This window comes from Petaurus breviceps, unplaced genomic scaffold, assembly GCF_028583685.1.
Source record: "Petaurus breviceps papuanus isolate PSGF00001 unplaced genomic scaffold, PetGlider_PUasm1.0 227, whole genome shotgun sequence".
Classification (NCBI taxonomy): Eukaryota; Metazoa; Chordata; class Mammalia; order Diprotodontia; family Petauridae; genus Petaurus; species Petaurus breviceps.
Genome location: NW_027185896.1, coordinates 11,196,382 through 11,217,871, shown reverse-complemented (window position 1 = coordinate 11,217,871; position 21,490 = coordinate 11,196,382). Strand labels below are relative to the sequence as shown.

The window sequence follows — 21,490 nt, the reverse complement described above, 5'->3', positions numbered from 1 at the left end:
TCCTGCCTTAAGACTAACTCAAGTTTCTCCCTATGACCCACCCCCAAAAGTTCCTGGGCACAATATGCCCTGCAGCTCAATCTATGACCCCCCACCCCATTCTCTTGGGTTTCTCCCCCTAGTGAGTCAGTCCATGGGGATTACCTGCTATTCCTCTAGGGATAAAGAGAAATAAGGGCTTCCCACCTTTCTCCTAAAACCTTCCAGCCCTACATTGTCCTTGAGGATAAACTGGAGGGAGGGGGATATTCCTAAATTTTCCACTTCTGCATTTTCACTTCTCATTCCCACATCCCCTGCCCCTACCTCCAATCCCCTCAAATTCCAGTTCCTCTCAGGAAAGGTCTAGGAAAAAATACTCGGACACAGAGGCAGAGGATGAAGCACCATTTACTGAGGACAGCAGAACAAGTGGCCTGCAAGTGGTCAATAATTCCCATTTAACTTAAATGCCGGCAAGACCTCAGACCCCAGAGGCCTGAGGGCCTTCCCCTGAAGTCAGTCGCACTCTTCACAGGCCACAACTGCATACTGAACATCACAGATCCGCATCCGTGGAGACGTCACAAACAAACCAATGAACACGCAGCAGGGATGAGGGTCTGGTCCTCGAGTTTCCCAAAGTCACAAAGGACACCAACCAGGGAAGGAATGGTGACCTGCCTTCTAGGTTCCACCCCCACCATTGCCACTATGGACTCTGAAGGACCCACAGACAGCAGAGGGCAAGGCTAGGGAGGATGACTTGAGGGCAGGATGAAGGGGAAGGTGACACTGTTTGGATTCAAATTTAAGGGGGGGGAGTGCCAGCTCAGCCCCCCATCTGAGAGTCCGGGGTCCAGTTGGGAAATACTTTCCACTGCCATGGAGGTGACCAAGCCTTTCGGTCATTACCCCATACTCCCCAACTTCTATGAAAGTGAGGATAATGGAGAACTTCCCCCACAGGCCCCAAACCTACATCAACCATCCACAGAGGCGCTCTTGCAGCCGCCATTGCCTGACTGGCACTAGGGGCCTACCCGGAAACAGAGTACTCTCCCCTGACTGGGAAGGGGCATGGCTTGACCTGGCTCCACAGCTTCCGGCTCTGTTCCACAGGCCCACAATGGGGTCTGAGGTGGATTAAGGCCTCAAAGTCTTGGTCCTGAGACACAATGACCATTGGTAAGCCAGGCCATTCCTACTTCCAATCATCCTTTTGTTCCAAGCGGGAAGAGAGTGAACTATCTCTCCCCACTCCCCCTCCTTCTACACACACTTCCAGAGCCAAGACCCTAGAGTATGAGTGGTAGAAAGGAAGGGAGGATCAGATTCTGGGAAAGGATGAAGGGAAAGAGGGGAAGAAAGGCTGGGGCTAGACAGCCACAATTCCTCAAGGTCTAGCTGCAGGGATTTAGAGATAAGGCCCTGGGGAGAAAGTAGCAGCCAGGAGGGAAACAGCAGCCCTGAGGAAAGGCCTTGAAGCTCTGGATGGTTGCCCACAGACTCATGGTGTGCAAGGATGGGAGACAAGGAGTCACTGTCTGGTTCTGTCCCCCTGGGAAGAAGTAGACCAAAAAAAATTCCTCTCTTGGCCTAGATATCAGCTTTAGGGTCACAACCCTACACTCACTCACCTGGCAGGCTCCCCCATGATCTTGCAGAAAGAAGGGCCCAGCCACCTGACTCTCTCCTTTCTGCTCATAAGGTCCAAGCCCAGGCTATCTCAGGACGGGAGAGTGAGCTGGCCTCTGTCCACATTTATCCACAGAAGCAAACTCCAAGAAGGCAGGACCTCCCATAACCACCCAGAGGAAGTCAGAACAAATCCAAAACACTCAATTACTTGCCAATTTATACACTGGCTCCCTCTGCTGTGCCCCCAGAAGCACTGAGGAGATCAATGGACTCTTAGGTGTTGGTCACCCAGGTAGACAGGCAGCAGACCTGGCCCCTGGCACTAGTTTAGAAAGAAAGTACCAGGGGCTGTCAATTAACCTGTTGCTGAAACCAATCCACTCTCTACTCCTTCAGTGGCAACTTTCCTAGAAGCATGGAGAGGACTCAAAACAAGAGGAATTGTAAATGTGTTCTGAAAAGAGGCAGGAGACCCCAAGCTCTGACTCTGATGGAGGAGGCAGACATGGGGGGAGGGGTATGGAGGCATATAAAGATATAAAACTTGATCGAAATGAAATCAGTAAACATAGAGCTTGGAAAATAACAAATCACAGTGCATCACGTCATGACAAAACTGCCTCCCCCAAGGGTTTGGGGAAGGTCTGTTGGGGTGAAGCCGTAAGTGGCTCTTTGAGAGCAGGTAGTGAGACCCTGCTCTCTCCCTTGGGTTGGGGAAGCATCTCCCTGCATTTCTGAATGTGGCTCAGAGCCAGGCAGGCAAGTTCCAGGGGCCTGCTGGCCAGAGAGCCTGAAACAGCAATGGAGCAAGCTGCCCAGAGTCTGCAGGTATCAGCTAACACACTGTCACCCAACACCCGTGCTGCTCCAGCCACCAGCAGGAGAATCAAAGTGGTTCACTCCCCCTTCCCACAGAGGAGGGTGGATGAGTTGGGGGGGAGGGGGGCAGTGGTGTGTGGACTGGCTGGGTCAGAGGGAAATGGGCCCTGGACTGGACCTTGAGTCACTCAGGAGACAGAGCGGGGCAGGGGCTGGATCCGAATCACTGGAGACAAATTGACTCTCAGGATCTTCTGTGCCCTCTGCCGCACCTCCTCATCAGAGAATCGCTTATTTACTTTGATGACCCGGAACTTGAGGAGGTTTCGTGAGCTTGGCACTAGCCTAGCTTTGCTTAGTCCAGGCCCCAACTTGCTCTTCTTCTTGGCTGGGGTCTCCTTTGCCTCCTCTGACCTTTTCCTCTTTGGCCCTGTGGCTTCTGGATGGCCGCCTTTAGCACCCCTACAGGCAGTCCTGGCCCCGCTCTTGGAAGTCTTCACCTGGGTCCCCTTCTTTCGACGCCTACCATTTAGGACGCCCGAGGCCTTGCAGGCATTGCTTTCCCTAAGGACACCACCACTGGGGCCCCTTCGACCGCCCTTTGAGAGGGTGACTCGGTCTGGTGCTTTCCGGATCAAACACCGGTGGCCTTTGTTAGTGGTTTTGTTGGGAGCTGATTGCCGGGATCTCCCTGAGCCCTTCAGCAGCTTAAGGTCTGAATTTGAGATCCCCAGAGGCTTATACTTGGAATTTAAACAGGATGCTGTAGCCTTTAAAGGGACCAAGGCTTCTAGAACAACAGAGAGCCGCATAGCCGGGTATACCCCAGGGTACATGTGGGTAGGGAAGCCCACAGATGAGTTCTTGCCACTGCCTGAGCCTGACTGTTTCAGGGAGTTCAACAAAAGGTTGGTGGAGCTGGTTTTGATTATTGGGGAACTAGAAACCTCAGAAGATCTCCCCAGGATGGTCCCTGGGACAGCCAACAGGCTGCTGGAAGTGGCTTTGGAAACGTCCGAGGGCAGTAGTTTGGCCTGAGCAGCAGGGCCAACATGGTGTTTGGTTTGGCTGGGGGGGTCGGCTGTGCAGGAGCTATAGCCATATACATCCTTGCTCCGAAGTACAGTGGGCTGGTAGCCCTCCTCCCGGAGACCTTGGAGAAAGGCCACAAGCTGGGCTTCCGTATCACTGAGGTCCTTGGACATGGGGTTGAAGACCAGGAGTGCTTCCTCCAGGGCTCTCTGTCCGGCAGAGGAGATTCTGGACCATGAATGGACAGCTTTCTCCTCCACATTATCCACTTCCACATTCATGGCATTAGGCTGTGAAGAGCTGTCCAGGGCCCACAAACCAGTGCTTGACACCTCAAAGAAAAAGAGGAAGCCCAATTAAGGACAACAATCACAGCCTCAGTGCAGCCTTCAGAAAGGATGTCTTCAGAAGAAAATTCACTTTAAACATTGATTAAGTGTTTATGGTGCTATTCCCAGTCCTCGGGAAAGATAAAAACAGACACAGCTCCTTGGGGAGCTTACATTGGAGGGGTGGGGGGCGGGGAGGACAGGGAGAAGTGTAATCCCATGCCTACAGGCCTGAAAGGCTTCCCTCCTCTCCTGTTCAGCTTAACTGTACCTCCTTCAACAGGTTTTTCCTGAGCCCCTCTCCCATCCCCCAATTATTATGTATTTAGTTAATATCTATCTTCTATGCATGTATCCATGGACTTCTTGTATTACCAGTAGAATGCCTACTTTCTGAGGGCAGAGACTGCTGCTCTCACTATCCGGAGTGCCAGGCACTTGACAAATGTTTTTAATTGCTTGATTTAAAATGTACATACTCTCCAAAGTCTACAACATTCTCAGCTCAAATCCCATCTTAGAAACTTACTAGCTATGTGATTAATGTCTCTGTGGCTCAGTTTCTTCATCAGTAAAATGAGGTGGCTCAGTAGCCTTTAAGTCCCTTCCAATTCTAAATGTAGGATCCTATGATATTATCTCCCAGACCCAATTACATAGTCTTTATTCTACTTGCCATCCTCCTCAGCCAGTTCTGAGCCTGTTGATCACCACCCTCCTCCCTAAGCTTCCTTAATGCTGCTCTCTTGGTTTTTGTCCTCACTGCCTGACAGCTGGTCTTGGTCTTCTTGGCTGGATCATCTTGCTCAGTGCACTCAGAGAACTACTCCTGCCTCTGTCCTGAGCCCTCTTCTCTTCTTTCTGGACCCTCTACCTTAGTGATCATATCAACACCATGGCTTCAACTTTCATCTCTATGCAAATGACTCCCAAATCTGGATATCTAGCCCTAATCTCTCTCCTGAACTACAGTTCCCATAGTACAAACTGGATTTAAACTGTTATGTTTATTCTGAAATTAAACACCAAATAAAATGTGCATTTCCACATAAGAGAAGAACACCAAAAGACCACTATATATGAAACCTGAAGACCTTGAATATGCACAGTTTTGTTTTTCTTTTTTATTATACATATTTAGCACATTCAAAGATGCCATACTTGTTTCTGCTTCTTTTTGTCCTTCTTTCTGTTCTCTTCTCTGCATTAAAAAAAATATGTCTGGGTGACCCTCTTTTGTTTCTTCCTGCCGTTATCTCCAACGCATCATTTCTACAACTGAACTCCTAATTTCACCCTACATCCTGCCTCAAAATTTCCCTACTTCTATTAAGGGGGTCTTCATAAGTCACTTGACTCTTCTCTCCCTCTCACACTAGGCATCCAATCAGTTGCCCAGAGTTGTTGCTTCTGTATCTTCAGAATCTGTCACATCAGTCTCCTCTCTGTCCACACAGTTCCCACACTAATCCAGGTGCTGCTCACTCCTCCCCTAGGCCATCCCACTAACCTCCTAATGGCTCTCCCTCATTCTAGTCTTTCCCTTTTCCAAACTATCCTTCAGAGTGGCCAGATTAAGATTCCTAAAATGCATATCTGACCATATCACTCCCAACTCAAAAGACCCTCATCAAGCAGTTCCCTATTGCCTCTAGAGCAAAATATAAACTCCTCAGCCTAGCATTTAAAGGTCTCAAGAATCTAGATGCTTCCTACTCTTTCTGGTCTTATTTCATGGTATTCCCTTCATGAACTTTTTACTCCAAGTTAGTCTAGTAGCTGTTGCCTGTATATGCCATTCCACTTCTCTTCTTCATAACTGTGAACATGTGACCCCCCAATATCAAGAATGGACTCCCAGAATCCCTAGCTTCCTTCAAAAGCACAGCTCTGGAGCCAGTCTCTGCCTGAGGTCTTTCCAGGTCACCCCAGTTGTTAGTGCTCTGTCCCTCTAGACATGACTTTATATGACTTTCTGCTTATTTTAAATCATCATTAAATTATAAGATCCTTGAGAGGAGGAACTTTTTTTTTTCATGAATCCTCAAGACCCAATATAGTGTCTTGCGTATAGTCATGTCTTTTGACTTGAACTAAAGTATTCAGGGGTGGGGAGCCTGCAGCCTCAAGGCCACATGTGTCCCTCTAGGTCCTCAAGGGTGGCCTTTGACTGAATCCAAACTTCACAGAACAAATCCCCTTAATAAAAGAATTTGTTCTGTAAAACTTGGACTCAGTCAAAAAGCTGCACTCAAGGACATAGAAGATCACGTGGCCTCAAGGCCACAGGCTCCCCACCCCTGAATAATACAAGGTAGAAAACAACAGTGACAAAAGAGAGATCCAGACCACATACTCTAGGGAAATTTTGAAGGAAAGAACACTTTTAACTAGAAAGGTTCAGAGAAGACTGACACCTGAGTTAGGCCTTAAGGAAAGAGAAGAATTAACAGGTGAAGAAGAGTAGGGAGTATAATTCAAGCCTAAAGCATGACAGGCCAAGATTAAAGAACAGTTAGTCTTCCAGTATGGCTGGATTTTGGCTGAAGTGTGTAAAAGGAAACAGTATTGAGACAGTATGGGAAAGGACAGTGGTAACAGAATTATGGAGGGCTTTTTATGTCAAGGTAAATTCCTCTTTTTTATCCTACATGCACTAGGGAACCCCTGAAGATTTTTGAAAAGGGGAATGATAAGGTCACACCTGTCTCACAGGAAGGTTATCCTGGAATCTTTGGGAAAGATGAACTGGAGAGGAAAGTTATTAGAAGCAAGAAGACTGGTAAGAAGGTTATCAACAGGACAAGTGCAGGATGATGAGCAATGGAATGAGGGTCGTGGCCATGCTGCATGCATGAAACAGAGGAGATGTCAGGGAGGTTGAATGGAGATCTCTGCTCCTATTCAAGTGCTGCTGAATCATGCTGCCCAGATCCACTGCAAATCCAAGCTATTTAATCTCACTCAGCTCTCAAAGCAGTAAGGAAATCCTCTCACTCTCTCTTGATTCTCTACGGCACATCCCCAGTAGACAGATGTTCCAAACTTAAACCTCTCATACCATATCTCCTTCCTTTTCTTCTTTCCTTTCTTCTGACACACAATCTATTGATAAAATAGAGCAAAACCTGAGCTGCTTTTTCTATCTCAAACCCCCCAGATGTCATGCCCCATCTTCTCTTCCTTTGTTCCAGCCTCTGACAAAGAGCTGTCTCTTTTCCTTACTATGGCCAATCCTTCTACTTGTAACCTTGTTCTTATACCTTCCTATCTCCTCCAGCAGCTTGGTCCTATAACCTCTCTTAATTTTCAATCCCTCCTTAGATACTGGCTCCTTCTCTACTGCCTACAAACGTGCCCAAGTTTTTCTTATCCTTTAAAAAAAAAACCTTTTTCTGTCTGATCCCATATTTCTACTATATATCTCCATCTGTTCACAACTAAACTCCTACAAATACTCAGTCTAGATTCTACTTACTCTTCTCATTCACATCTCAACCTTTTGAAATCTGGGTTGCAACCTCATTACTCGAGTGAAATTGCTCTTTTCAAAATTACCAATGATTTTCTTTTAAAAAAAACATGTCCAGATAAAGTCCCCTACTGTTTCTACTATATCATATTTCCATACCTGGCTTGTAAACTGTTTCCTAAACTCTGCATCTATTTCCTCTTTCTGCCCAAGTATATCTAGAATATAAGCTATCTACTGTCAAACCTAATGGATTCTTCTCAGTTCTCATCCTTCTTGGTCTCTAGGCAGCACTTAACATTTTTAACTCCCCTTTTGTCCTGAATATTTTTATATTTTTTCCTCCTACCAAGTGACTACTCCTCTTCAGTATTTTTTGTAGAATCATGGTCCTACTATGTGTAAATGTACCCTAGGTTTCTGCCCAGGGCCCTGATTTCTTTGCTTACTCCCAGTAAATTCATCAGTTCCTATATGTTCAAGTATCATCTACTTGTACATGACTCTGGAGATCTACAGTAGCTTCTCATGAGTTCCAGTCTTGTGTCCCCAGCTTACCCATCAGACATTTGCAAAGGGGTGCCTCAGCAGACATCTTAAAATCAATATGTCCAATATAGAATTCACTCTCTTTCCCCCCACATTCTTCCCTTCTCCTAACTTCCCTGTTTCTGTTTAGGGTACCACCATCCTACTACTCACTTAAGTTCACAACCCTCAAGTAATCCTGAGTTATTCTCTCTCCTTCACCCATACTCTCTAACTAGTTGCCAGATTTTATTTCTACCTCCACAACATCTTTCAAACCTATCCCCTTGTCTCTCTTCACATGGACCTAGCTCAGGCCCTCATCGCCTCTTACCTAGACTAGGGCAACCACTTTCTCCTAATTGCACTCCGTGCCTCTAATATCTCCCCTCTCCAATATACTCTCCACAGAGCTGTCAAATGCTCCTAAAGCAAAGGGCTGACCTGCTCAAGAAACCTAGTAGCTCCCTATTACCTCCAGGATCAAATACAAACTTGCCAATATGGCCTTTAAAGCCCTTCACAATTTAGTTTGGCCTATCTTTCCTTATTTATTATGTAACTCTCTTTGGCCTACTCTTTGTTCCAGCCAAACTGTACATACAGCTGGCATACAGGTGAAGGAGCACATTGTAGGTGATGCCTTTTCTGACTCCAGCCCCAGAGCCAAGTCCTCCCCTGAAAACTGTACTTACTTTGTTTATGCTTCAAAGCACTCGTCTGCATTCAGGTTATTTACTCCCATTGGAATATAAACTCTTCATCTTTGTATCCCTAGCACAGTGCCGGGCATGTAGTGGACATTTAATAAACATTTGCTAAATGGACTTGGAGCATAAGGAAGAAGACAGAGTCAAAACCTACTCTTAAGCCCTGACAGTGAGGGGAGGTGCCTAATAGAAAGATGAATGGCAATAGGTGGGCTGGGACTTCGGAAGAGGTTACAGCTTGAGGAGGAAGCTGCTTACCATCGGTCCACCCAAGAAAGTCCATGCCTGGAGGTACCTGGAGGGAAGAATGTAAGAGGAGTCAAGAGTTTAGGGAATGGAAATGGGGACGGGCCTACTTGACTTTTGTAAGACAGGAGAGGGGATCTGTGCATAGGTATGGGGGGTGGAGAGGGAGAGTGGGGGAAACAAACCGGGAACACTGAGGGAGGACATATTCCCCAAAGTGCTATGGGCTGGAAAGGGCATCTTAGTCAAAGACCTGGGCAGGAATCTTGCCTCTGCCAGTAGGGATGCTGGCTTTTCCAGAAGACTGGCTACTGGAAGATTCCATAAGGAAATTTGGCCAGAAGCATCTTCCAGGCTGTGTGCTTACTACTTGTGTGATATTACCCCCTGTGGGCCTTAAATCTGTAATTACAACTCATTTACATGCTGCTTTAAAGTCCTTCCTTACAACCCTGGGAAGTAAGTAGTTTGTGTATTATCCCCATTTTCATGATGAGGAAACAGGCTCAGAGAAAAATCACTTGCCCTGGTCACACAGTCAAGATTGAAATTCATGTTTCTTTACTTCTGGTTCGATGCTCTTTCCACTAAAGCATAGCTATTTCCATGACTCAAATTTATCCTCATAACATCCCTGTGAGGCATGCAGCATAAGGACCAATATCCCCATGGGACAAAAAGGGGAAAGAGGCCCAAAGGTAGGCCATCTCTTTAGCAGACTCTTTTGTCTCCTTCTCCTCCTACCCCCAGGGAAAAAGTGATCTCATGGGGTCAGTAGATTAGAGCTGGAAGGAACCTTAGGAACCATCTAGTTCAACTCTTTCCTTTTTTCATGAAGTAAACTGAGACCTACAGGGAGGAAATAACCTAGAGAATTACAGGATTTTGAAGCTGGAAAGAATATTGGAAATTCCAGTTCTGTTACTTAAAACCAGAGTGATTTCAGAGAAGTCATTTGACTCTATAGGATTTTCCCCCCCCCCAATAAAATGAGAAGGTTATGCTGGATGTTTTCTGAGAAAGAATATTAGCTGAAAGCATTCAAAGGATAATAAATTTAGATTTGGAAGGAGCATTAGAGATCTAGGTCAACCTCCTTATTTTACAAATGAAGAAACTGAGGCCCAGGGAGGTCAAATAAATTGTACAAGATCATGCAAGTATCAAGCCAAGAGCTAGGATCCAAATTCAGGGCTTCTGACTCTTGCTTGGCTGTTAAACAGGTCTCCAGGTCCAAGTATTTAGGTTTTCAAGAGCCTGGTCAAAGAGAATGTGAAGTCAAGGCTTTCTTATCTTTAAAGACCCCAAATTACTTAAAAGGTGAAGGGAAAGATAAGAATCTCTTTCAAACCTGGAAGAAACAGAGGAGTAAGTACCCTGGCACTTCAGCCTGGCACCTCAGTCTAAGGCTACATTTTGCCTTTTCACCCCTCTCCTCTGACAACACCCAGGGAAACTGCCACCCCATTCCTCCCAAGAAAGCCTGAAGCCAACAATTCACCCCATGATTCACAGGTTCCTTCCCAGAGAGAGGCATGTAAGCAGGAAATTGTCTTCTCAAACCAAACCTCCCCATCCTCTTCCAGGGCAAATTCTGAGCCAGGGAGACAATCACAGGGCAGGCCTTCCAAAGCCTGGCAGGAAGCCCTGGGCCTGGGCTTGGCCCAAAAATCTTTCACAGAAGAGCCTCCTTGGGCCCAGTTGTTGGGATAGTGGAGTCAGACTGAGGCTTTCTTTTTCATTAGCAAATAGGAAACGTTTCCAGACTTCTGCAACTCCTCAGACCTCAGGTGGCTTTCATTACCACCAATCATCCATCCAGATAAGCACCAGCGTTCTTGGAGACAAAGGGGATCCCCACCTACCCAACTGTAGCCTGCTCACTGGGCACTGGTTGGAGTGACTGACTTCTTCAGCACTGACCACAAACAGACACAGCTTCCAGTAGAAAAGGAAGGAAGGGGAAGTATTTGTGTAATAGCACTGCTCCCAGGGGCCTATGGACCCAGGGACAGGAGCAACCTCCCCAGCTGCAGCTAACTCATTAAAAGATCAGTAGCAGCTTAGTGCTGTGGGATCCCTGGCAGAGCCCTAACTAAGTAGTATTCCCTATGCACACCAACACCAGGAGCTGTCTCTCCAGCATACACATAAACTTCTCATAGTCCTAATGGGCTCAGGTAGCAATTTGAAAACTCCTGGTAGATTATCTTATTCCCAGAAGCAGCAATTGTCACCTCTTTGTTTAGAAACATTCCTTTAGGCTCTGGCAGAAGCAGGCTGAGCCAGGGAGAGTGACACCCCAGCCCACCCCACCCCCATTAAACCACAAACAATCTTTTTTTCCTTCACAGGACCTTAGCCCTTTATTGGATCTGAATTTGGAAGTGGAAAAAAAGGGAAGGCTCAGGGTCCTGGGGCTGGGCACCTGGAGGGAAGAGGGGAATGGAGTCTTGGGCTTGCTTGGGGTGTTTTTGTCTGCCTGACCTTTGTGCTGAGGGCCATCGATCCAGACTCTCCTACACCACCATCTTCCCACAGTGGCTGGTTTGGAGAGGATCCTGGCTTTCCAGAAGCCTAGATTATCACAGGCTTCAGGGGCTCGAAAAGGAACTAGGCAGAAGTTATTCCAAGGCACTTCAAGGTGCGCCTAAGGCCTTCCAACTAGATATTTCCCCACAGCCTCAAGAGGAGAAGGGAGTGGGCCTGAGGTGTGAACATGTGAGAGGATACAGCATTAGAGGCCTAAAAGAGATTAGAACCAGTAAAGGTACAAACTGGAAGGGAGATTAAGAAACCCAGATTTAGAGCTGGATAGAACCTTCAAACCCCTATAATGCACAGATGGTTCAGAAAGGGTAAATTACTTACTGGCCCAAGGTCATACAGAGGCAGAACTGAGAGAAGGTTGGGGAGATTGGAGAGGGACCCCCTGGGAGGAGGAAGCATAAAGTCCCTATGGAGAAGCTCTGTAGGTGCATGGATTTGGGAGGCTCCACAGGTGAGAAGTTGGGGGGGTGAGGTTCCTAATTCAGAAAGCCTACATGACAAGGAGATGAGGAAGATGGCTGGCCCAAGTTGTTCTGTTCTGTTCTGTTTTTGCGGGGGTGTGACCTTGATGAATATATGATGGAGTGCTGAGAGAAGAAACCTGAGGATAGAGAGCTCCAAGCCTGAGGCACGCGGAGCACGAGAGGAAGCCGGGATGTGTGAACCTTATGAGGGGCAGAGCAGGCTGGAGAATGGCAGGGTTCGAGAAAAGATGGGGCAGGAGATAAGGGTGAGGAGGAGGGGAAGGGGAGTGGGGGTGGGGATGGTGAAGGGAGAAGGGACAGAGATGGGGGCTTGGGATGGGATAATGAGGGCGGAGACGAGGATGAGGACGGGGACCGGGGACCAGGACCGGGGGGATGTGGCCAGGGGAGCCTGGGGCGAGAAGAGGGCAAGTGTATGCGCTGAGGGTGCCAGTGCTTCAAGGTATGGGACCAGCAGGATCCCATTCCCTGAGCGCCCGATACGTATGCGAGAGAAGGGTGGTATAAGGTGAATAAAGAAGAGCGTGGGAGGGGCAGCAAACCTGGGGGTCGTGGAGGTGGGGACCGTAGGGGGGTGGAGGGACCAGAAAGGATGTAAGAATGGGGGAGTTGTGGGTGGGGAGCTATGACTGTGGAGGGACTAACGAGCGGGAGGGCGGTGGGCGCAGGGTGGGGGGGTGGCACGGGGCGGGGAAGGGAGGAGAGGGCAGGGGAGGGCGGGAGGGGGAGGGCTGGAGTGGGGGAGGGGCTCCGAGGCGCCCCCCAGCCCCGCCCCCTCGGCGCTGCCTGTAGCCGGGCCCGGCAGACTGAGCCGCCGCCGCCGCCAAGGCCAGGCCCCGGGCCCAGCGCCCCCTCTGGACGGCCCGGGCCGGCTCGGCCCCGCGGGCCCAACACCTACCGGCCGCCGCCGCGGGGACCCGGGACCAGCCTCTGCGCCGCCTCCGCCGCTCCAACATGGCCGCCCCGCTGAGGGCCGGAAGTGCAGCTCCACTTCCGCTTCCGGCCCCCCCCCCCCAGAGCCCCCCCTCCCGGACTGGGGACCCCCGGCCCCTCCCCTCCCCCCAGGGTCTCCGCCCCTTAGGGTCTCCCCCACGCCCCCACGTGGCGGTTCCTGGTCCCATTTTTGCTCCAGCCCTGGTCACCCAGATTTAGGGGAGACATATTCCTGCCCTCAGGGAGCCTTCAATTTGAGGTGAAACTCAGTTCTGCCCTCAAGGAGCTTCCATTCTGAGGGAGAAATACTGGCCTGCCCTCAGGGAGCCTCCAGTGTGGGAGAAAAAAATCCGCCCTACCCTCTAGGAGTCTTTGATCTGAAGAGGTGATTAAAGTCTTGCCCTTAGGGGGCCTTCAGTCTGAGGGGAAAACACAATCCTGCTCTTGGGGCGCCCCTGATATGAAAGGAAGATACACTCCTGACCAAGGGTGCTCCACCCGAGAGCAGACACAATCCGTCTTTAGGGAGTCTTTTATCCACCTGGAGACGCTGGCCTGGAAGGCAGCCTCAAGTCTGAGGGGAGTGCACTCAGTCCTGTCTTCCAGGAATTCTAGTGAGAGAGGAGATCCTCAAGTCTGAAGAAGGACATAGCTCTGCCCTTACTCTCCCTTATAACCACCATGGCTTATGATGTCCTATATGTGAATCTGATGGTGGGAATGAGGGATATTTGACACTGTTGACTCTCTTCCCCTTCCCTGCCCCATTTTCTTTTTCCCCTGGGTTTCCCTAACTCTACCTTCTCCCAACTCTACATCTGACCAGTCTTCAGTCTCCTTTGATGGGTATCATCCAACTCTCACCAATAACTGTGGTTGTCTCTCAAGGCCCTGTCCTGAACCCTCTTCTCTCTCTTCATTCTCTTGGTAATCTCATCCATCACCTCCCAAGAGTTCACTTATATTTTTTATGTAGGTGATTCCTAAGATCTAACCTTCTGAGTTCCAGTCCCATATCACCAACTGCCTTTTGACCATAACCATTTGGTTTTCCAACAGCATCTTAAAGTCAACATATTCCAAAGTGAACTCAATATCTCTACCTCCACCCCCCACCCCTTCACATAAACCTAAAACAACTCTTCTTCAAACTACCCATTTCTTTTGAGGATCAACTTGAAGTTGACCCAGGAAAATTTCTTAATATACCCAAGGTAGAGCTTGTGACTAGGTTTCCCTAAAAATTAGTAAAGGGATCCTCAACTCCTATATAAACATTCCAGGTACTAGATGCATATTGGTTGCAGGGCAGCCTTTATTTCACCTACTAACTTTCCTTGTGACCTGGGACAAATCATTTCACCCGAAAGGTGTCTGAGGGCCTTTGTTTGCTTATCTATAAAAATAAGATCATAGATTCATAGATTTAGAGCTGGAAGAGCCCTTGGATACTATCTAGTCTAGTGCCTTTTTAACTGTGAGTTTCGACCCCATATGGGGGTCTTGAAAAATTTGATAATGGTAAAAGGTTTCTGAACGAGCAACAATCAGCAATTAATCAAAAATCAAATGAGTAATGAATCTTCCGTGTTTCTGGCAGCACTTGCCCATTGTTGCATGCAACTTCACTGCAGCCTTGGTTCTGAACACAAAGCATGCACGCTTTGCACTGTATATGCCCTTAGGTCACACAAAGCCAACCAATGCTGCCAAAAAAAAAAAAATCCATTGAGAGTGAAGAAAGTTTAAGAAGCCCTGATCTAGTCCAACCCCCTCACTTGATAGGTGAAGCAATTGAAACCCAGAAAAGTTAAGTGGCTTAACCAGTTGACAAGTATTTGAACCCATTTCTCTGACTATAAATCCAGCATACTTTCAAGAGAAAAGTTTGTACCACTGTGCTTTTACTGTCTCTCTAAGGCCCCCTCTAGCTCTAGATTCCATTGAATTTCAGTTAGGTGGAAAGAATCCCCCCCCCAAAAAACCAACACTTTTTTCCTTAGGGGGGGTGGGGGTGGCGGCAATATTTGTACAGTAAGACAAGACTCCATTAGTCTCCTAGTTGTTTGGTTTCCTGGGGACCCTTCCTTGTTAATCCTTCCAAAGCCTTGACAACCAATGGTGGTTGTCAAGTCTTAAAGATTCTCCCTCCATAGCTCTAGTACTTGGATCTCTTCACGTAGCAAATTGACCTCATTCAAATTCTTATCACTTCTCACAAGGACTATAGCATTAGGCTCCTAATTGTTCAGCTTGGCTCAAGTCTCTCCCCTCTCAAATTTATCCTTCACACAGCTGGGTAAATGATACTCCTAAAGCATAGGTATGACCCTATCACTTGCCTGCTCAAAAGACCTTCTCTCCACCCCTATTACAGGGTAAGACGATTCCATTTCTCCTCTTCATGACTTTGAGCTATTCAGAAGTTTTAATGTATCTTTCTAATTTCACTTAGTAAATATACTCTAATTTGGTTGGTGTTGTTCAGTTGTGTCTGACCCTTCCTGACCGTATTTGGGGTTTTCTTGGTAAAGATACTGCAGTGGATTGCCATTTTCTTCTCCAGCTCATTTTACAGATGAAGAAATTGAGGAAAACAGGGTCAAGTGACTTGCCCAGGCTTACACAGTAATTGTCCATTCAGAGACTAGGTTAAGGTACTAGGAGGCTGGGAGCCATGTGAAATACAAGTCAGGTTGTGAAAGGGAGGGGACCAAGGATCTGAAGCAACTCATACTCAGCTCAAGATGTAATGGAGAGATTGCATTGCGAAAAGGTATTCCAGCCCCATATCCTGGTAGGAATACAGGCATCTTCTACCTACCTTTCCACCTCAGGAGTTTATATAAAGTAAATGATTCCATAAAAAAAAATGACCTGTAACTTTATACTTTATATATTTAATAATAATAACAGCTATTTAGAGAATATAGGATGAAATGGAGCTTTCCTTAAAATGATAAATATCTATCTAAAATCATCAGCAAGCATTATGTGTAATGGGGATAAGCTAGAAGCCTTCCCAATAAGATCAGGAGTGAAAGCAAGGATACCCAATATCACCACTATTATTCAATATTGTGCTGGAAATACAAATTTTAGCAATAAGAGAAGAAAAATAAATTAAAAGAATTAGAATAGACCCCGAGAAAACAAAACTATCACTCTCTGCAGATGATATGATGGTATACATGGAGAATCCTAGAGAATCAATTAAAAAGCTACTTCAAATAATTGACAACTTTAGCAAAGTAGCAGGATATAAAATAAACCCACATAAAACATCAGCATTTCTATATATTACAAACAAAACCCAGCAGTAAGAGATAGAAAGAGAAATTCCATTTAAAATAGCTGTAGACAATATAAAATATTTGGAAGTATACCTGTCAAGACAAACCCAGGTACTATATGAACACAATTACAAATCACTTTTTACAAATAAAGTCATATCTAAGTAATTGAAAAAATATCAATTGCTCATGGGTAGACTGAGCTAATGTAATTAAAATGTCAGTTCTAAATTAATTTACTTATTCAGTGCCATACCAATCAAACTACCAACAAATATTTTATGGAGCTAGAAAAAAATAACAAAATTCATCTGGAAGAACAAAAGGTCAAGAATATCAAAGGAATTAATGGAAAAAATGCAAAGGAAGGTGGCCTAGTCATACCAGACTTAAAACTATATTGTAGGGGCGGCCAGGTAGCACAGCAAGTAAGAGCACCGGCTCCAGTGTTGAGAAGATGTGGAGATCGAATCCTGGGCTCAGACGCTTAGCACCCACCCAGAAACACCTGGCCGTGTAACCTTGAGCAAGTTACTTAACCCCAATTGCTCAGGGGCGGCCAGGTGGCTCAGCGAGTAAGAGCACTGGTTCCAGTGTTGGGACCAGACACTCAGTGTTGGGCTCAGACACTCAGCACCACACCCAGAAACAACTGGCCGTGTAACCTTGAGCAAGTTACTTAACCCCCCCAAATTGCTTTAAAAAAAAAACTATATTGTAAATCAACAATCATGAAAACTATTTGGTACTGGCTAAGAAACACAGTGGTGGATTAGTGGGATAGGTTAGGTACACAAGACACAGTACTCAATGATTACAATAAACCACTGTTTGATGAATCCAAAGACTCTAGCATCTGGGATAAGAAATCACTATTTGACAAAAAATGCTGGGGAAACTGGAAAATAGTATGTCAGAAACTAGGCATAGATTAACATCTCATACCATGTACCAAGAACAGGTCAAAATGGGTACATGATTTAAACATAAAAGGTGATACCATAAGCAAATTAGGAGAGCAAGGAATAGTTTACCTGTCAGACCTGTGGAGAAAGGAAGAATTTATGACCAAATAAGAGATAGAGAACATAATGAAATGTAAGATAGATCATTTTGATTACATTGAATTAAAAAAAAATTGCACAAAACAATGTAACCAAGACTAGAAGGAAAGCAGAGAGCTGGGAAACAATTCTTATAGCCATGGTTTCTGATAAAGGCCTCATTTCTAAAATATATAGAGAACTGAGTCAATTTTATAAGAATGCAAGTCATTCTCCAATCAATAATTGGTTAAAGTTTTCAGGCAATTTTCAGATGAAGTAACTAAAGCTATCTATAGACATATGAAAAAATTCTCTAAATAACTACTGATTAGAGAAATGCAAATTAAAACAACTCTGAGGTACTATCTCACACCTATGAGACTGGCTAATATGACAGAAAAGGAAAATGATAAATGTTGGAGAAGATGGGGAAAATTGGAACACTAATTCATTGTTGGTAGAGTTGTGAAGTGATCCAACTATTCTGGAAAGCAATTTGGAACTATGCTCAAAGGGCAATCAAATTCTGTACACTCTTTGATCCAGCAATACCATTACTAGGTCTGTATACTAAAGCAATAATAAAAAAGGGAAAAGGACCCAGATGTACAAAGATATTTATAGCAGTTCTTTTTTAGTGGTGTATCAGCAACACTATATTCATAGCACCCACAGCAACTATGAATATGCTGGTGTAGTTGTGAATCACAAAATGTAACAGACTCTCCAGATGGAGGACAGAACCAAAGCATTTATTCAAATACCAGAAAACTGAGTCGCAAAACCAGAAAATCAAAGTCATTACAGTTACCACAAAGTTGGTACACATAGTCAATGCAGTGAACACCCACATTCCCAAGTCTTCAAAACAAAAACAGGCTCCCTCAAGCAAGGATCCTCTTTTCCTCACTCACAGTAACTCCTCAGCTTTCATGCTGCTTGCTCCCAGCAGTTCCGGCTCTCAGCAGTTCTCCTTCCCGGCAGTTCTCAGGATCCTAGCAGTTCTCTCTCTCTCTCTCTCTCTCTCTCAGCAATTCTGGCTCCCTATCTTGGGCTTTACTTTATGTATGATATTAGCTCCTCCCTGTTCCTCCCTGCCTGTTACAGCAGCAAGTTCCTCCCACTGTGGAATTCACAAGTTCTGGACCTTAATACATGATACAACCATAAATTGAAACAAGGTGCTAAGTACCTGTTTGCTTGCCAATACAAGAGGCATGGAAGATCTTCAAATCCCGATTACCACTACAAGTGGCAAATTGGAAACTGAGGGGATGCCCATCAAAGGGGGAATGGTTGAACAAGTTGTGGTATATGTATGTAATGAAATACTATTGTGCTATAAGAAACGTTGCAAATATCAGAAAAACCTGGAAAGACTTACATGAACTGATGCTGAGTAAAGTGAACAGAACCAGGAAAACATTGTATATAGTAACAGCAACATTGTGTGATGACCAACTTTGATAGACTTAGTTCCTCTCAGCAATGTAATGATCCTCCAGAGAAAGAACTATGGAGTCTGAATGCAGATTTAAATATACTATTTTCAGTTTTTTGTCTCTTATGATTTTTCCCTTTTATTCTGATTCTTATTTCATAATGACTAATGTGGAAATACATTTAACATGATGGCACATGTATAACCTATATCAAATTGCTTGCTGTCTTGGGGAGGGGAGAAGAGAGAGAAGAATTTGGAATTCAAAAGCTTATAAAAATGAATGTTGAAAACTATCTTCACATGTAATTGGGAAAAAATACTATTAAGTGGAAAAAAATTTTTTAATTAAAATTTTTAAAAAGAAAGAAAGAAAAATACCAGAAGAAAATTGCCTACCATCCCTTACCATCCTTGACCCATTCAAAGAGGACGGAAGGGAGAGAAAGAGAGGATTTGGAACTTAAAATTTTACTTCACCATCTTGGCTCCACCCCTCCCCCCTCAACTCAAATTTTTAAAGAATAAATTTTACTCTTATTTGGCTGAGAAGAGTCAGAGTCGAATTCATTCAGCATGACCAGGTGTGTTGGTATTTTGGGATCTCCAAAGCAACCCTAACCCTCTTAGTGGGTACCCTCTTCATGGAGGACCTGAGTTCAAATCCAGCCTCAGACATTTTAACACTTACTAGCCATATGACCTTGGGCAAGTCACTTAACCCCAATTGCCCTACCTTCCCCCCTCCAAAAGGTAAAATAATAATAATAATAATAATAGCTATCATTTATGCAGCACTTTAAGATTTGCAAAGATCTTTACATATATTATCTCATTATGTCCCCACAACTCATAAGGTACAGACTCTGGGAACCCTCTAGAACTCTGGCCTGAGGCCATAAGCCTTTCATTACAGCTCCACCCAAATCTGTTATTAGCCTAGCCCCCCTTTGTCCAGCTAGCTCCCACCCTTGATCCTCCCAAAATATCTATACACCTTTAAACTAGCCTATCCCTCCATTATCTTATCTCCAGGTAGCCTCCAGCTACTTCCCAGCCTTAATCTCTCATCACTGGCTTCTGACCTCATTTGACTTCTCCTGAAGACCCTCCCTAAACTCCTCCTCTAGACCACCCCTAGACTCTTCCCATGACCTTTCTGTATGTAAGACCCCCATCTTGCCTCCATGAAGAAAAGAAGGATGAGAATTTTCTAGAACAGACTTACTCTGTGTCAGACTTTTCTGGCCCTCTTGCCCAATGCAAGCATCACAGATACCGAGGCTCCTTAAGAGTCTACCCATTATGACGAACTTTTAACAAACTTTGCTTTTCTTTGGCTGAGAGAAGACATGAGTCTAATTCATTCAGCAGGACCTAGCATGTTGGTATCTTGGGGTCTCTTGCACCCCTAGCCTAAACCTTGTCATTTTATGGTACCCTCTTCACTGCCAGGAGGAAACAGCATGTTTACAAAAAAGTAAATACATTTTTTTTTTGTCCAGACCTGTGTTTTTAATAGTATATGGAACAATATACTATTGTTGAGCAAACCCATTCTGAGCAAACCCTCTGCTACCAATGAAATTGATAATTTTATAGTGTTAGAGTTACCTGGTTCTGTCGTGCTGTACCAGGGGTTGTGGGGAAAACCAGGCACAACAGAAGTTGAGTAAGTTGCCCCCTTCTCATAGCCAGTATTGAACCCAGATCTTCAAGAAATGTGAGGCCAGCCCTCTATCCACACTGCCTTTATATGCATATAAAAATCTGTGTTAACTTGGAGGCTTAGTACATAGAGAAGCAGGAGTCAGGAAGACTTGAGTTCACATCCTGCCGCAGGCAGGCATTTACTAGCTCTTTGACTTTGGGTAAGTCAACAAAAATCTCTTAACTTCATTTTCCTATCTATAAAATGGAGTACCTACCTCAGGGGGTTGTTGTTGAGGTGTAGGGTCTAGGGGTGCACGAAACCCCAAAATACCAACATGCCGGGTCCTGCCAAATGAATTCAACTCAAGTCTTCTCTCAGCCAAAGAAAAGCAAATTTTACTAAAGATTTGCCATAATGGCAAATAAAGAAGTCAGATGAGGTCAGACTTCAGTAATGAATTTGGGGAGGGTCTTCAGGAGGAGTCAATGAGGTCAGACTCCAGCCCCCAGACTGAGGAGAAAGAGACTTGGGCCTCAAGCTATTGTGACTTTACTAGTCCAGAAAGCTTAGAAACACTTTCCTAAAGTCTTCTGGCAAAGAGGTCATCCTATGGTACTCCAATTGTCCAAAGAAAAGAACAGATAACCCTGCAGGGATAATAGGGATCCTGGGACCCAAGCAGATGGGGAAGGTGGAAAATGTTTTTTTTGCCTCTGGGCACCTGGTCAGGAATTGTTAACCCAGTTCTAATAACTGAAATACCAAATCCTTGTATTCCAAATTCTCCTCACAGGTCAGAACTAAAAGGTACCTCAGAGACTAGCCAGTCCAACCCTCTCATTTTACATATCAGGAAACTGAGGTTTAGAGAGGTTAAGTTATTCCCCCAGAGGCACACTAGTATTCTGTGGCAGAGCTGGGATTCAAACCCAGGTCTTCTGACTCTGAAATCCAGTAGATTTTTCTTTGCCCTATACTGCAAATGAACTTACATGCAAGGCACCATGCCAGGATCTGGGCACACAAAGACAAATGTAAATGAGTGATTAAGGATGAGAAGTTGCCAGAGACTACTGGGCTAGGCCAGTTCAAGGGTGTAACAGATTTGGGTATTGGGAGGAGCAAGAGTGGGAAACTGCTGGACAAAGGAGGGCTAAAGATTTGGGCAAAGCCACAATGAAAAGCTTATGGCCTCAGGCAAATGCCTCAGTGGGAACCTCAAAGGGCGTTCCCAGAGCCTGTACCTCATCAGCAGAATGTAATCTTCTTGAGGGTAGGAATAGTTTCATTTCTGTCTTGGAATCCCTATCTTCTAACACAAGTACTTAACAA

General features: G+C 45.5%; 2 protein-coding genes across 3 annotated transcripts in view; both read right to left on the bottom strand.

The window, feature by feature from the left end:
- Window positions 1-997, bottom strand: part of LOC138166892 (laminin subunit beta-2-like) — a 32,534-nt gene extending 31,537 nt beyond the window's left edge. Inside the window, exon 1 of the mRNA XM_069095384.1 lies at window positions 962-997. Coding sequence (XP_068951485.1) covers window positions 962-997 — 36 coding nt within the window. The remainder of the gene's footprint in view (window positions 1-961) is intronic.
- Window positions 375-12,786, bottom strand: CCDC71 (coiled-coil domain containing 71). Of its 2 annotated transcripts, XM_069095737.1 has the most exons (3): window positions 12,690-12,776; window positions 8,769-8,805; window positions 375-3,803 (listed from the first exon to the last, which is right to left on the bottom strand). In XM_069095737.1, the coding sequence occupies exons 2-3, from the start codon at window positions 8,769-8,771 to the stop codon at window positions 2,628-2,630; spliced, it is 1,179 nt and encodes a 392-aa protein (XP_068951838.1). In that variant the 5' UTR covers window positions 8,772-8,805; window positions 12,690-12,776; the 3' UTR covers window positions 375-2,627. The 2 variants fall into 2 exon arrangements, with proteins under 2 accessions (XP_068951838.1, XP_068951839.1); XM_069095738.1 differs by lacking the exon at window positions 8,769-8,805 and having other exon boundaries at window positions 12,690-12,786.
- Between the last annotated feature and the right edge of the window lie 8,704 nt (window positions 12,787-21,490).